Source organism: Sphaeramia orbicularis, chromosome 9 (genome assembly GCF_902148855.1).
Source record: "Sphaeramia orbicularis chromosome 9, fSphaOr1.1, whole genome shotgun sequence".
Taxonomy (NCBI): domain Eukaryota; kingdom Metazoa; phylum Chordata; class Actinopteri; order Kurtiformes; family Apogonidae; genus Sphaeramia; species Sphaeramia orbicularis.
In genome coordinates, this window is record NC_043965.1 from 17025383 (window position 1) to 17043019 (window position 17637).

General features: G+C 36.6%; 1 protein-coding gene across 1 annotated transcript in view; it reads right to left on the reverse strand.

Moving 5' to 3' along the window:
• The window catches only part of ksr2 (kinase suppressor of ras 2), a 178289-nt gene that overhangs the window by 26056 nt on the left and 134596 nt on the right, over window positions 1–17637 (reverse strand). Inside the window, exons 14-17 of the mRNA XM_030144487.1 lie at window positions 16909–16950; window positions 10918–10987; window positions 5596–5644; window positions 4243–4604 (exon numbers count right to left, since the gene is read on the reverse strand). Of these exons, the coding sequence (XP_030000347.1) occupies window positions 4243–4604; window positions 5596–5644; window positions 10918–10987; window positions 16909–16950 (523 nt within the window). The remainder of the gene's footprint in view (window positions 1–4242; window positions 4605–5595; window positions 5645–10917; window positions 10988–16908; window positions 16951–17637) is intronic.

A 17637-nucleotide genomic window follows, 5' to 3' on the forward strand; every position in this document is an offset into this window, starting at 1 on the left:
TATGTTTTACAGACATTACAGTTTATGATCCTGTTCAAATGTTCATATTCTATTAGTTCAGAACTAACATCATATCATTATTTTTGTGCAATCCCAAAAAAGGACCTAACATTATTTAATAAAAGAGTGTTAAATAATAATAAATAAAATAGAAACAAAAGAGAAAAACAAAAAAACTAAAATGAACCTCCATAATATCTGCATTTGAATAAATACCTAAAAATATCGATACAGTACTTTTTAATATCGATACAGTATTGTGAAATGAAATATTGCGATATATTGCAGAACCGATATTTTCTGACACCCCCACAAACAACACTTGTCCAAAATACTGCATTACTACTGGACGGAATGCATTCAGTGCCACAAACACATATTATTACAAAACATTATGTCATGCATGTTTATTTTTTAAACAAATGCATATTTCTGGGGATCATACCCATGTTTTCTGGGATTGCCCCAAACTGCAAAGATTTAAGACTCGTCTCGGAGCAGGGGTCTCAAACTCATTTTCTTTCAGGTTCCACATTCAGCCCGATTTGATCTCAAGTGGGCCAGACCAGTAAAATAATAAAATAACCTATAAATGATGACAACTCCAAATTTTTGTTCTTGTTTAAGTGCAAAAAAACACATGAAATTATGAAAAGACTTACTTCTATAAACTATCCAAACAAAAAAGATGTGAATAACTTGAAAAAAATGCAATTTCTTAAGAAAAATAAGTGCAATTTTAACCGTATTATGCCTCAACTTATCATTTCTACATGTACATTATGGATCAGATCTACAAAGACATTAAACGCTTAGTAACAGGCAGAAAATAGTTAAAATTGTGCGTAATTTTCTTTAGACATTTCAGGTTGTTCATATTTGTTCAGGTTGTTCACACCCGGTCCAGCTTTACAGATGGCAAACCGTCTTCTTCCTTGAAAGTCGGTGTTATACCACATTAGATCATCACTTTATAGATAATATTTCCTGCAAACAACACTTGTCCAAAATATTGCATTACTACTGGACGGAATGCATTCAGTGCCATAAACATATTATTACAAAACCTATGTCATGCATGTTTATTTTTTAAACAAATGCATATTTCTGGGGATCATACCCATGCTTTCTGGGATTGCCCCAAACTGCAAAGATTTTGGGAAGATATTAAAAAACAAATATCAGTCATTCTACATATTGATTTACCCTTGAATCCACTGTATTATATGTTGGGATGCATATCAAAGGACATGTTGTATGGAGACAACCTGTATATTTTAAGAGTGTTATTGTTCATTGCGAAGAAAATGATAACTGTTTCTTGGAAGAAGAATGAACAATGGACTGAAAGACTGAGACAAATGCACATAATGGAAGAAATGACAGCACAATTACAATTGAAAAAGGATATTTTATGCGTAGGTGGACACCTGTATCATAATATCTGTTGAAACAGCAGAATATCTAGATAGAAATTTTTTTTTTTTTTTTTTTTATGTGTGTGTGTGTGGGGGGTGGCTATATGTTTTTTTTGTTTTGTTTTGTTGTTTTGTAGCATGATCAACATACACACAACTGTAAATAGTATATATAGCTTTTTCGATTTGTCTTTACTTTTTGATTTTGCCTTTCTGCTCTTGTGTGCTTTTTGTGCTTTGCTGCTGTAACCTGGAATTTCCCCTTGTGGGACAAATAAAAGCATATCTTGTCTTATCTTATCTTTTTTTTAGTTTAGTTTTGTGTTTTTCCTTCCCCTCTAACTTTGACTTGTACAATTCATTTTCTTCCTTTCCTACTTGGAAACTGATACACTAACTAGCTAACATTGCTAAATGAGCTTTGTTGTCAAGGAATTTTCATGATTGTATGTGATCAATGTTTGACCTTGATGATCAATAAAACTTGTTAAAAAAATGCATATTTCTATAACAGTAATGTATCAAAGCACCAGTGTATTTTCTGTGTACTACAATATGCACTTCCACTAGTGCCCATCTATCCAAAATTTCATATTAAAGTGGCAAATTCCTATCATTTTCACATGTTAATGGTTCAGTGTGTAAATGTTCCTCCAGACTGTGACATTTCAGCAGTGTTAATGCATAAGTAAAGCGTATCAGCAGTCACACGGTGCAGTACAAACCTAGTAAACTTGGGCTCAATGTGTATGCAGACTGTAACAATAACATTTACTAGCCTTCATCTCAGGCTGTGAGGAATGTAAATGTGCAAGAACAAAACACCATCATATACCAGTGCTGCTGTAATTGGAGATAATGACGCTTAACCAATAATCATGCTGTTACAATAGTCTAGAGCCCTGTAAGGTTATAATAGTTTTGGATTTATTATAGTTTAGTTTTATTTTGTTTTGACTTTTTTGTCCCTAATTCAGTTAGTTTTAATTAGTTTTTAGAGCAGGTTTGCTAGTTTTTATTAGTTTTCGTTTTTTTCTAAATGCTTAGTTTTAGTTGTAGTTTTTTCATATCTTTTATCTTTCTCGCAGTTGTATTCAAATAAATCCCATACACGATTCTGCTGCTTTCTCCCAGCTTTGGTCTGTTTGTTTGTTCCTACAGACTATACACAAGGATGACTTCTTATTTATTTTATAACGTTTTAGTTTTAATCTAGGCCAGTATCCCTGACATCTCGGTCAGCATTATTAAGCTCAAACTTGACTTTTCATCTCATTATTCATTAAGTGCGCTTTAATTAATGCATTTAATGTGCTTTTTGAAGTACTGCATCAAAACAGGCTTATGGAAGCAGCTGTCCAGTCTGTATTGTCCAAAGGCAGAAGAAGATGAAACACCATTGTAGTTGGAGCAGCAGCAACAGAATGCTCTGATTCTTTGTCTTGCATAAAACGGTGTAAAATGTGTATAATTCTGTTGATACTACACAGTCTAGTTTATTTGATCCACACATATTTAAATACGCAACACATCATTTACATTTCATCTCTTTTTTCTTTATGTATCGTTTCAAAACTTCAAATTCACTTGTCATTTTGTGGAAATATGCCTGTTATTTAAGTAGGCCAGCTTTATAGAAAATCTGAAATATTTATCACTGTTACTGCTCGGATTGTCACGTCCCAGCTACTGTACGGCAGGTCGGGTATGAGCTATGAAGCTTTACTGTATATTTCATTAAACATGTCTCTGTATGTCAGTATCACCTATTTTTCTGCATATTAAAACATGTGAAAATGACAAAAGTATAGGTTTGAGCTGCACTTATTACCTTGCCCCCCCCCCCCAAGGGGAGGCAGGGGGTATTGGTTTTGGTTTGGTTTGGAAGCAAAACTATCGGTTGAATTCATATCAAATTGGGTTTATAGACTGACAGTGAGCCAGAGCAGACCTCATTCTATTTTGGGAACAGTAGATCAAAGTTCAAATTTTTTATGAATTTTTCAAATCTTTTTTTCCCCCATTTTCTTATAATGGGCGAAAGTTCAAATGTCTGTAGCAGCAAAACTATTTGTTAAATTCATACCAAATTTGAGTTATAGATTGCCAATGACCTTAAATAAATGTTAGTACATTTTGGGAACAGTAGGTCAAAGTTCAAAATTTTTCTGAATTTTTCAAATCTTTTTTTTTTTTTCCTATTCACTTATAATGGGCAAAATTTCACATGTCTGTAGCAGTAAAAATATTCGTTGAATTCATACCAAACTGAGTTTGTAGATTGCCAGTGACCAAGAATAGATCTGATTACATTTTGGGAACAGTAGGTCAAAGTTTACTTTTTTTTTTTTTTTTTTAATGAATTTTTAAAATCTTTTTTTCCCCTATTCACTTATAATGGGCAAAATTTCAAATGTCTGTAGCAGCAAAACTATTGGTTGAATTCAAACCAAATGGGGTTTATAGATTGCCAATGACCCGGAATAGATGCCACTACATTTTGGGAAAAGTAGGTCAAAGTTTAAATGTTTCAGGAATTTTTAAATTCTTTTTTTTCTTCTCATTTACTTACAACAGCTGAAATTTCAAATATCTATAAAAACATCAATTTTGTTTCAATTTACTTCAAATTTGGCACATATATAGAGGGAATTGATATGCTGACATCATCACACGCATAGACATGATGACATCAGCTGGATCGATGCCAAAATAAGCAACAATACATGTGAGGGGTGGGATTTGTTGTGCCTGGCACCACTTATTCACCATGTGCTAAGTACAAAGTGATCAACAACAGCGTGTAACACATCTGCATGTTTACCTTGTGATGATAGCCAGGTGTGGTGGACTCATGCAGGCCCCCATAAACAGCACCACATTCTCATGGCGCGTGTTGCGGTACGCCATCACCTCTCGCTTGAACGCCTTCAGCTGGTCTTCGTTGTCACGCTCGATGTCGATCAAGCGGATGGCCACCTCCCCGTGCCAGCGCCCGTGGAAAACTTTACCGAAGCGCCCCTTGCCAATCATCTCCCCGATCTCCAGCTGTTCGAACGGGATGTCCCACTCCTGCAGGAAGATGCTGGTCTGGCTAGCTTTGCGTGGGAAGTTTCGAGCCGACAGGAGCGACAGGTTCATCTCCTCGAACTCATCGCCGGAGTCCTCGTCGTTGCCGTCCTCGTTCTATGCAAAAGCAAGACTTTGTTTTCTGAGTTGTTCTTTACAGGTCTATTTCTCATGCAAGTGTGGTGATTAAAAATGGCCTAGCGCAACTCAAAGAGGTGGGGACGTGGAATCCTTAAAGACCATTTAGCAGCTGTTTTTAACAGTCACAATCTGAAGAATTCTCCTCTAAATTGCATTAAGTTGGGTGTTTCAGAAGAAATAAGATACGATTTTTGATTTCCTTCATGCACATATTGAATTATCTAGCGGTAATGCCTTTCGTTGCCATATCCTTTATACGTCACTATACACATTCATCATTCATTCCGATCATAAATATGCTCTGATGTTAATAAAAAACACCCTGCATATACAGTAGTAATGTGTTTGCCTCTATATGATATATGTCTCTTTTCTCAGAATGTCTCCTTTGAAGTAGACTGCTGTTCAAGCCATTACCGATAAAAAATAGAGAGTTATGAAAATGAAAAACAGCAGGAAGAAAAACAGACTGATTTATTCTGATTTGATTTTAAATGTAAAGTACCGCAGGAGTGAAAATGACCTATTCAAAGATGCATGCTGGAATATTATACAAGCCAGTCTCCATCACATTCACTCTGAATATTTCATTGTCACAAGAACAGCAGTGACGATCAATGAAGCTGCGTCTTTTCCGTCTTGCTGCTTTGGATGTATATATCTTACCTGAAGGCACCTGATACAACTGAGACTATATGAAAAAAATGAAAGGGCAACACAAAGCTGAGTTCTGTCTTCATTTAGATGTACTGTACATGTATTTTCACATTGATATTACTGTTCAAAAATATAAAAAAGGAAAGAAGAAGTGCAAAAACTAGCTTTGGCAACACAAAGCTGAGTTCTGTCTTCATTTAGATGTACATATTACTGTTCAAAAATGTAAAAAAAGAAAATAAGACGTGTAAAAACTAGCTTTGGTATCACAAAGCGAATAGTTAATAGTACAAGTTTAGAGTCGACTCACATCTGATGTAGGTTCCACTTCGATTTGAAGTAAAGGGTTGCCCTCATTCCTGCAAAAACATTGTAAAAGAAGACAGAGAAATGACTGTTAAATAAATGTGTGTGTATGTGTAGCTAAAGTGTCAGCCCAGTACAAAATACAGCAGCTCTATCTCTGGTCACTTAATAGTGGAACTGATTGCTCATTGATTGCACCTGTGCTCTGTATATTTAAGTGACCTGAGTCTATGAATTTGTAATTGCTACTAAAAGTCTGTGGGCTTGAACCTTTGCCATTTGATTTTATGCACGGCTGCTTTTTTTTTTTTTTTAAGGCTGATTTGTTTGCCATGTCGCCTTCTCAGTCTTCTTTCACCTGCTAACCAGAGACAAAACAAATGCCTTTTGGCACAGAAACCCTCCTGCTATAATCATGTTTCTGCATTTTCTTGATGACTTTTAAATGCATTTTCATTCATTTTCCCTGCAGTTCTTATTTAAAGTCACAACAAAGCAACAGTCGTGTACCGCTGATGGGAAATGACACGTCTAGCTCATCTTTCAACCTTTAAATATTTGATTTAATCTAACTTTTCTTTCTAATGTCATCAACTTGTGGACTGTGCTAGATGTGTCACCCCAGTCTTCCTTTGTTCATTTGAGCTGTGAAGACATTTTATTTAAATAGAAAATGACAACATTTTTCTTGTCCAGATCGTACTAGGAATAATCTCTAAACCTCCAGGCTTCTTCCTATCACATGTGTCTGTCCATAGGGGGCAGCGACATTTACATCAAAACCATTTGGCAGATAAATGAATAAAATGAAAGCAGGATAAACTGTAAGAGTGGGGACTCCTAATTACAGAAGGCATTTTCTGACCTCAGTTTTTAATTTTATAGTCATTTCTTGAACTTTCAAAGCTGCTCTCAGCCTGAGACCCTATTAATTTCTGACCCCAGCATGTACAGTGTCACCTACACTGTGGGAGCCATTGACACGACACAAATGAACCCAATTCTGCTCTTCAAGCCGGCCTCCTCTGTCCAGATAACTGGCTGTGTAACATCAGCGTGTAACCTCTCACAACCTTTCTGTGGTATATTAACACAGGTTTGCAAAGCATTCCTGGACTCCTGGCAAAGACCACAGGTGAGGCAGCGAATAAAATAATGTGATTCCTGTGGCGCCAAGGGCCCCTACCACTGGTTCGATCTGTGCTCTAATGAGGGGATCCTGCCGGGTGCTGGGGTCTGAGACAGGCCCTCATTAACCTTGGGATGAGGCCATTAAGGCCAGAGAAATCTGCCAGCTGCCACTGCAAGAGCATACAAAGATGTGGCGAAGGAGGGACAATGGCATTAATTAAATCAGAAGAACACGGGTTTCGTAACATGGCTTCACATTATTCACAGTCATCAAAATACACAGAAAGAGAGACTTCGAGAAGCAAAAATGGGAAAATAGAAAAACCATCCATGTAGAGATAAGGAAGACAAGAAATTCTGCCATGTATGTTTTCATTTGCTTACGACATATCTGCCTTAAACCATGGTACTTTTCCCAAATTAGTTTTTCGCTCTATTTAACCTTTCTCAAGCAATTTATCACCATTTATTGTATTATTCTCTGTATTTTGTGTTTCTTCAATAAAAATCCAGTATTTTCCCATATTTAATTCATTGATCATGTAGGTGTTCATAAAACCTCAGATTAATGTTAATTGTCATAATATCAGAAACAGAGAAAAATGAAAAAAATTTGACTTTTTCAACAAAATTTATCATTAACTGAACATAAACCAAGCGTGTCCATTCATTGTCATTGATCAATCTCAATGGGTTTTACTGGTGAATCAATGTTGTAGAAGATGACGGTGTTTCACTACAGAGCCTCTGAACGTCAAAATGGGTTGGATCTGATGACCATGAAAAGACGACAAACTGCATTTTACACAAATTATTTACATAGATTGATAGGTTTAATGGATCAGAAGTTATTAAACATTTTATACTGGTAGATGATTTTGGTTGCCAGTGGTTGTTTAGGTTTTTATGGGTTAAATAAGAATTCACAAAGGTATGTTTCCTTTGCTCTTGAGAAGGCACAGGAAATAAAACATTTATTATCCCAACTGAAACACAAACTTTGTACTTTGTTAACCAGTAACTCCACAAAACAGTCTTTTCTTAATGCAGTCATTCCCTAATGAAAACTTTTCCATGAAACTCCAAAGCCTCCAAGGAAACCTGTTAAAAAATAATAAGATAAACAAAAAATGTTTTTTTTACGCTTAGCACCACTGTTTCGCTTCACCACTGTGTCCAAAAAAATGCTCAGATATTCCCAAGAGAATTTATTAGAGCACCTCCTTTTCTTTGCCTGAAGTACACCTGTAAAAATCATTACTGTTCAGCAATTCAACCACCAAACCCCCAGAACACCTGCTCAGTACAAGCTCAGCCCACAGGACAAACATTCATTTTTACACAGTTGGAGGCTCTTTCCACTGTGTGCCATTACATCTGCAGGAAATAAGTGATTAATGATCAATATGACTTCAAAAACCTGTCTGTCTCAGTCTGCAGGTTCATACAGCTTTGCACCAGTCTGTTATTTTACAGAGGCCATTGAACACAACAGGAGAACCACTGTCCTTGAAGAGCTGTTTGGTGTTCATTCAGTGTTCTGCTAGTAGCATTCATTAGCTGGGCTGAAGGTGTTGAAGGCTGACAACTACAATAATCTTATTCATGATGAGATTCCCTAACTCTAACCACATGTAAATAGTACTGCAGCGATTATGTTTCATCTGCAACAGGTTCTTTAATCCTACCTGAAGCAGGAAGTAGCCTCTCATTTCTTAACCCATAAAGACCAAAACATCCACCGTTGACCAAAAGCATCTACTGAAATAAAATGTTTAATACCTATTGATCCAATAATCCTATCAATACATATAAATAATTGGTGTAAAATATACTTTGTCATCTTTTCATGATCATCACATATGACTCATTTGGACGTTCAGAGGCTCTGCAGCATTTTTTTGCACGCAGTGGTGAAGCGAAACACTGGTGCTGAGTGTAAAAAAGTATTTTTTGTTTATCTTATTATTTTTAACAGGTTTTAGAGCTAGTTTCCTTGGAGGCTTTGGAGTTTCATGGAAAAGTTTTCGTTAGGGACCGACTGCATTAAGTAGAGACACTGTTTTGTGGAGTTACTGGTTAACAAAGTACAAAGTTTTTCTTTCAGTTTAGATAATAAAGGCTTTATTTCCTGTGCCTTCTCAAGAGCAAAGGAAACATACCCTTGTGAATTCTTATTTAACTCATCAAGACCCAAACAACCACTGGCGACCAAAATCCTCTACCAGTATAAAATGTTTAATAACTTCTAATCTATTAAACCTATCAATCCATGTAAATAATTTGTGTAAAATGTAGTTTGTCATCTTTTCATGGTCATCAGATATGACCCATTTGGACATTCAGAGGCTCCGTAGTGAACATGGAAACACCGTCATCTTCTACAACATTGATTCACCAGTAAAACCCATAGAGTTGGATCAATGACAGTGGATGGACACACTGTTTTATGTTCAGTTAATGATTTATTTTACTGAAAAAGTCACTTTTTCTTCAGTTTTCTCTGTTTTGATATAACCTTTGAATTAACTCTGAGTTCTCATGAAATTCTAAATCAAATACATGAAATTAAAAATAGGAAAATACATGATTTACAGTGAAAAATGCAAAATACAGAAGATAATATTATAACAAATCCCTTTTGGATATTCAGAGGTTCCGTAGTGAACGTGGAAACACCGTCATCTTCTACAACATTGATCCACCAGTAAAATCCATGAAGTTTGATAAATAATAGTGGATAAACACTTGTTTTATGTAGATTTGCTGAAAAAGTCACTTTTTCTTCAGTTTTCTCTGTTTTGATATAACCTTTGAATTAGCTCTGAGTTTTCATGAAATTCCAAATCAAATACATGAAATTAAAAATAGGAAAAAACATGTTTTACAATGAAAAATGTAAAATATAGAAGATAATATTATAATAAATCACTTAACGAACATTAACTAGTGAGAGAAAATCATTTCAGAGCTGCCACAAAAGTAGCACTGGGTCTTTATGGGTTAAACAACCATTAGTTCGATAGAGAGCATAAAGACTGGACTGTGTTTCAATAGAAAAAGGTCATGTGGTCTGATGAGTCCAGATTGACCCTGTTTGGTGGATGAAGTAATTACCCATCATGCCTAGTGTCTACAGTACAAGCCTGTGGGGGCAGTGTTATGATCTGGGGTTGCTTCAGTTTATCAGGTCTAGGTTCAGCAGTGTTATGTGTTCATAAAATGCCTTGTACCCTTGTAATGTGGATCTGTAGCCTGAGGTTCATAGATATATTGGGCCTATATTTTCTGTACATACATGTATCACTCCCTATGCTAACTTGTAACTTTATTTACACTATACCACCTATTACACAGAGACATACTCACTCCATCCCCGTTCTTCAACCAATGAATGAGTTATGGTATTTGTCCTATATAAGGATTTTTATAGTAGAAGTGCATTCTCCTGTATTCCTGCATCTTTGTTCTCATGAGTTCATTCCAGTAAATGTCTCCTGTGTAATATATCTGACAGTCTTTTGAGTACACTTTGGTCTTCAGTGTCTTTCTACACCTGCTCACAGAAATCATCCTATCATGTATGGTTTCATCATTCTCTTTGAAATGACAATAAAATGGTCAGGAACACTTAAATCTATAAAAAAAACTATGTTGTTATTCTTAAAGTAACCGTGATGACTGCTTTACAGTCTATGTAAATTGCCCATATTTCATGGCCTTTACCTATAGAAGGAGACTCCTGCTGGATTTCTTTTGATAGATTGAGATCCTAATCTAATTAACATCTGGGTCGAAAGGCATCTCATCACTCCTCCTCCTCTTCCGGTTGTTTTCCTGTGACCACTGGCTTCCTCAAAGAGCCAGTGGAAATCCAGTTGGCATCCCAAGTGTAGCGTGAACTAAAGGCCATGCTAACATTAGTCTGCGAGTACTTGTCATGTCGGCCCTCACATTGAAATTGTCACCCAAATGTCTGTGCTCCAATAAGTTTGACTTGGCCTCTGACCAGCGGTCACAGAGATAAAGAGGGAAGGAATAGAGAGGAGGAGGAGGAGGAGGAGGAGGAGGAGGAGGAGGAGGGCGAGTGCGCAGTGGAAATAGAAAGAGAGAAAGGACAGAAGAAGGCTGGTAATTTCTTTTTATAGTTTTTCACAGGCAGCCATACATTTCCATTCATTTTGCTTGTACTCACCCTGGTTCAGACAGGACAGGGTGCAGTATAACCTGTGGTGCTCTGCTGGGAGGAGCCTCTGGAGCAACATCTGGAGGAGAGCGTGGGCAAAATATTAACAAAGAGCAACACAGTTACATGTAGCTTTAAATAACTCATCCACATTACTATACTGATTTCATGTTCATTCATTCATTTTTCAAACTGTTTAGTCTTTGAGATAGACATGGGGGGTGCTGGAGCCTATCCTGGATACAAATGGGTGGAGGTGGGGTACACTCTGGATGTACAGAAGAAACAACCATTCACTCTCACATTCACACCTATGGGTCAGAATCAGAATCAGAATTTATTTGTCATTGCACAGCAGTATAATGAGATTAAAAGCTAACCTTAAAGTGCCATCACATAAAACAATAAAAGTAACAACGGACAATTAAAATGCGACCACATAAAACAATAACAGTAACAACAGACAATTTGAGTAAAGTGACAGTGCAAGTGTGTGATGGTGAATAAATAGTAATAAATAGAACTCTGCATGTAATGAGTAAAATCAATTCATACTTGCATTCAGTGTTGTGATGGCTTTGGGATAGAAGCTGTTTTTTAGTCTGTTTGTTTTGGCCATGACACACTGGAGGGAGGGGGATTTAGATTGACCAGTTAACTTATTGTTCATGTCTTTGGATGGCGGGAGGAACCCGGAAAGAAAACCCCAAAAGAAAAATTTAAAGAAAAGAAAAGGCTAATTCTATAAGCTACATCTATTGTTGGGTTAGCAGATGAAATCACTGCCTCATCTTCTTTGAGATTTCAATTAACCCCATCCATCAAGTATAATCTCATCCCAGTTTAAGCAGATATACAAGATGACATGTGTCTAAAATATTCTCTGTTAATCACAATCAATTTGAGGCCCTCTTGCCCTCCGAGAGGAATGATTTTGATTAAATAAATAAACACACTGGCTGGAATACAAGAACAACAGTAAACATATCACTGACTTCAGAAAATAAAGTATGAAGGATAAGACCATATTCTATTAGCTGTACAGAGAGAAGGACTGCAAAGTTTGATGAAGAAGCCATACTGCGATTATTTTTGGCAATATTGTGATTTGCGATTATGATTTGACTGTATGTGCTTGAATATAAAGGATAATGCATCAACTCCTCATTTGGAAATGTGTATTTTTTTTTCAGATATGTAAAACTTACAAAAATACAGAAAAGGAGCCGTTTGCAACTTGCATGTTTTATATAAAATTTCTCTATATCTACTCAATGTCACTGAATTCAAATTATCAATTATTTTTCTCGTTTTTTTTGCTATTAAATCAGCCAAAATACTGCTAAATCTTGATTTTTAATTGCAGCCTTTTGCGGTTATGCACAGAATGATTGCACACACTGCTAACTACAAAATATTATGTTTTTAGCTACTTGCTATATCTTAATAAGTGCCATTGTGTGGTCATTCTTACTCCATGTGACGTATAAACTCACTAATTAATATGGGCGTTAGAAAATATCGGTTCTGCAATATATCGCGATATTTCATTTTGCAATACTGTATCGATATTTAAAAGTATTGTATCAATATTTTTAGATATTTATTCAAATGCAGATATAGCGGAGGCTAATTTTTGTTTTTCTTTATTGTTTATATCTCATTCATTATTATTTAACACTGTTTTATTAAATAATGGTTATTTGAAGCATCCTAAAAGTACTTTTTAGTGTCTGAGAAGCAGATGTTAGTTCCTTTGTTGGGATTTTACAAAAATAATGTTATGACGAAGTTATGAACTAATAGAATATGAACATTTGAGCAGGATCTTGATCTGTAATGTCTGTAAAACATAATTTAAGTTCTAACACAGGACAATTTTGTGATATAACATTAGATCCTGTTGTGATCAAACAAAAACGTGTTTAGTATTTGTGCATATTTCTGGTGTAATTCAATTCTTCCAGGAAATAATCATTTTTAAAAAAGAGACAAACAAAAAATTGCCTTTTTAACAGTATCATGATATATCGTGATATATCATATCGTGATCCTAGTATTGTGATTTGTATCATGTCGCCAGATTTTTGCCAATACGCACCCCTACTAATTAACAGGCTAACTAAGTTATTGCTAACATTAGCTAATGTCGCTACACCATAGACACCGACTCCAGGCCCCATGACTGAGATTTTAGCTTCATTTGTACACATTGAGAGGACATTGTATTCCAGGATCCATCTATTATGCAATGCTAAAAGGTTTGACACTGTAATGCACATGACTTCATGCAACATTTTGGTATGTTTCTCTGAGTCATGTTAGTTTAATGCTGGTCTTATGTACAATGTAGAGCTGTCTGTCAGGGTAAAAAAAGGCAACTTGGAAAAAAGCTCTTTAAGTCAGTCTCAGTAGGTGATCAAAATGTCAATTGCACCTGTCAGTCAACACCCACACAACACAGCTTCTAGTAGCCTTAAAACCCTGAAAACCTTACTAACACAGGAATAATTTACAAAAAAGGACCAACAGTACACTTATTAGAGGGTGCAAGTGAAGTGAATGAAAGCAGAAAAACTGGAAAAAAAATATCTCTGGAGAGATGTTCAGCTGGATCCAACTTTTTCTGGAGCCAACACCTACATGCTATCAGTGGAATTACAAGAATAGATGTTCTGCATTACCTTCATTTTCAAGCTGCAGTTTTCACCATTTGGTTAATTTACAGTCATGGCCAGAAGTTTTGGCAGCAACACAAATTGAGCCTTGGGATAAATGTTATTTAGTTGCAAATAAAATTTTTTGAAGCCGATTAAATTCTTTTAATTGTCCTTCGATGGACCACAGAAACATGTGGAAAAACAACTGAAGCAGCAAAGTTTGAAAACTAAAGTTGTGTTACAGCCAAAATCTTTGGATATAATTGTTTGTTAATGTAATACTAATGTACTAGACCATTAGTGTGCATGTCTAAACATGCCAAAAATAATTATAAAGCAATTTATTGTAAAAGACAAGTGGAGAGTAGGCTGAATGCCCACTGCTTCCCTTTGCAAAATCTAGTTTAACCCTTTAACCCCTGAGACATTATTCCAGGTAAATGTGCTGCTGTGAATTTGCGTCAGTGTCATCTATCTATCTATCTATCTATCTATCTATCTATCTATCTATCTATCTATCTATCTATCTATCTATCTATCTATCTATCTATCTATCTATCTATCTATCTATCTATCTATCTATCTAATATACATGTTTAAAAACTATTAACCCTTTAACCCCTGAGACATTATTTCAGGAAACAGACTACTGTGAATTTGCATCTAGAAGTGTCATAAATGCTGCTGTGAGTATGGGCTTGTGTTCCTTTTCTTCAGTGGTTTTGTTTCACTGTGTGTTTTAGGGTCAAAACAGGGTGGAATAACAGAAAAAGACAAAGAAAGGAATAGAAGTTTGACAGGTTTTTACTAAATAAGGCACTCAGAATGTACATCAATAAGAGATTTAGGATGTTGAACATGAACTGTGAACTGGAACACACCGAACAACAACAAGTATTTGAATTTTGGCCCATTACTTTTTATTTTGGGGCTCTTTTTCTCTAAATCAGTCCAGCTCCTTTTTGGCACCTGATTGACCTCTAAAAAGCAGTTATACGGTCGTAGCTCAGTAAATAATAATTAAAAAAAAAAAAGGAAAATCACCACATCACTGGAAACAACAGTACAAACAAAGAACGCATGGAAAACATAAAAAAAAAAAAAAAAAAAAAAAAAACCACACACTGAACAACAAGTATTTGAATTTTGGCCCAGTAGTTTTTGTTTTGGGGCTTTTTTTTTTCTAAATCAGCCCAGCTGCTTTTTGACACCTGGTTAAACTCCAAAAAGCAGTTACATGGACAAAACTCGGTAAAAACACAGTAAAAAAAAATAAAATAAAGGAAAATCACAACAACACTTTAAACACAAAAACCAAAAACACAAGGAAAACAGTGTAAAAAAATAAATATATATATATATATATTTTAAAAAAAGCCTAAACTGTCTATTGTTATAGCGAGTCGGTCTCACTCACTGTTCTGTGTTTTGCCCCCCAATTCCATAGGCGGTGGGGGGTGCACTGGGCATCCTCAGATGTCTATAGAAAACACAAGGTCTATTCTATCAGCACCTTTTGAAATTTTTCTTATTGAGCAAATGGTTGAATTTTTATGAATATTTAAAATAAAGCTTACATTCAGAACGGTCACCACAGACACGTCAGGGGTTAAAGGGTTAACATATAATCTTTAGTACAGTCATGTGTCACATCTACTTTGTGAAATACATCAGGGGATACAACATTTTGCTTGCCACCTGTGCTGGCACTCCTTTACAATTTATGACACAGAGTAGGAGCCACAAAAACATTCCCTCTGTGGCACTGGTGCATTAGTAGCTGGCATAGGCTCCTGACATGAAGGAGGACCTGGTTTTGTTGTCAGTGTGTGTGTGTGTGTGTGTGTGTGTGTGTGTGTGTGTGTGTGTGTGTGTGTGTGTGTGGGCTTGCATGGATGCTTGGATGGATTTACTCAAAGCTCTGCAAGCCAGGACGATCTGAGGCTCCAAATTGCTCAGAGTGTGATTCAGAGCTATTCAGCCTGTGATTCCTTTTGATAAAATGACGACAGTTGAAGGGTATTCCAATTTGTTAAAAAAAAAATACTGGGATATACTTGAACATCCTGCGTTACCTAAATGGAACACTTGCGTAAAATAATTAATGAATATATTACAGTGGTGTGCTTGCCCCTGGAGGCTAATGTAGAGGTTTTCGTCTCTAAACAGGAACAGCTTTTGCAGTAAATTTGTACTGATGTGAATGTGGCATTAGTTCCATTTACGTGTAATGGTTTTAAATTGATGGGACGAACAGTAAGTGGAAGTGTTTGACCGTGTTGTTATCTAGCTCATAAAGGTAGCTGATGGAAGTCACTTGAAAAACAGACAACAGCATCTGTGTGGCTGATCAGAACTAGGGATGCACCAATGCCACTTTTTTTCAGACCAAGTACAAGTACAAGTACTTACATTTGAGTACTTGCCAATACCGAGGACTGATATGAGTACTTAATAATACCATTACAGTTCTTAGTTACTTTTGAAAATGTGCTTTATTGTCGTTGTCATTAGTCTGACTGGAACAAAGTGCTCCTACTGACATTTAATGCATTGGAATGAGCATTTCTCAATCAATCCACCAGAGGGCGCTGCTCTTAATTAACCATTCTGGACAAATACCACGAAGAAAAGTAAAGTTTTTTGTCAGTGGTTTTTCTCTAACTCATACAGTCGCTCTTTGAACAGATCCTCTACCTCCATGGTTCCCGGTGGTATTCTCTGTCTGGGTACGCATCTGTGAGCACCTGGAAAACGGATGGAATATATGCAGAGGACGGACAGAACGCTCCGTCTGTATCTGTCTGTCTTTAACGTTACTTGCAGTCAGCGTTACTTTTGTCACCGTCACTTATTTTGAAAAATCTCCACACTGCTGACATTACTCCTCCGCCACGTACCTGCTGCACTTAACTGCGAATGTCACGCTGCCGTAAGTGGTATCGGTGCGGTTGTATCAGAGTACTTTTACAAGTACAAGTACAGACGCTGAGTATCAGACCCAACACCTGATACTGGTATCAGTATTGGTGCATCCCTAATCAGAACCCACATACTGGATTTACTAATTTCCAAAATCCTGCCTCCTTAGGAACTCAGTCACACTTCTCATCTTTACTCCAGTCTAGAAAAAAAGGCCAAATGAGTGGTGATGGGAGTCTGTGCAGATCATTAGGAGACCCCAAATGAAACAAGTAATGAAGGCTGTGGGAGTACAAGCCAAGATGAGGAAATATCAAAATCCTTGCCACCAAATTCAAAAGAACTCTTCTTATCTCTCATCGTGAGCTCGTTGCAGTGTATTATGGGTAGGGCTAATGATAAATTTGAGGTGACCTACCTGGAAAGATAAACTGTTGCTTGTATTTGAAATAACTGGAGGCTGCAGAAACACATAAAAACATGGAGTTAGACCTGATGTTGTGTAGGACTGCCAAGCTTTTTCTTAATATTTAACCCATAGAGATCCAAACAGCCGTCAGTGACACAAACCATCTACAGATATAAAGTAGGCCTGTAACGGTACACGTACCGAACCGAACTGTTTCGGTACACACCTGTTCAGTTCAGTTCAGTACACAGCTGTACCGAAACAGCACAGTATGATGAGAAAAAGAAAAAGGAACGAAAGACGTTGTTTGATGCGGAACTTTAAATATGCGCAAATTCAACACGGACATATTGAAGGAGCACACATTGACCTGAAATACGAAATAGCAGCTGATATAAGGTAAAAAAAAACCCAAAAAAACAGCAAATATGATGTGAACCTGGAAGGAAGAGACTGGAGACCCTCCATCATCATTACAGTCCTGTTTGGGATCACTACGGGCTCAGGTGAAAGACAACAACGAGGAAACAGACGTTAATAAGACGGACGTTGTTTGGCCCCTAGGAACTACGGTAGTTCTAAAACACTTACACTAGCTCTCTCTCTCTCTCTCTCTCTCTCTCTCTCACGCACGCTGTATAACACAGGAACAGAACCCAGGAGTTGGACGTTGAAAGTATATAGAGTTTCACTTTCGTTTCACGCCAGCGTTTGTTACGTTAGTTATGGACACCCCCA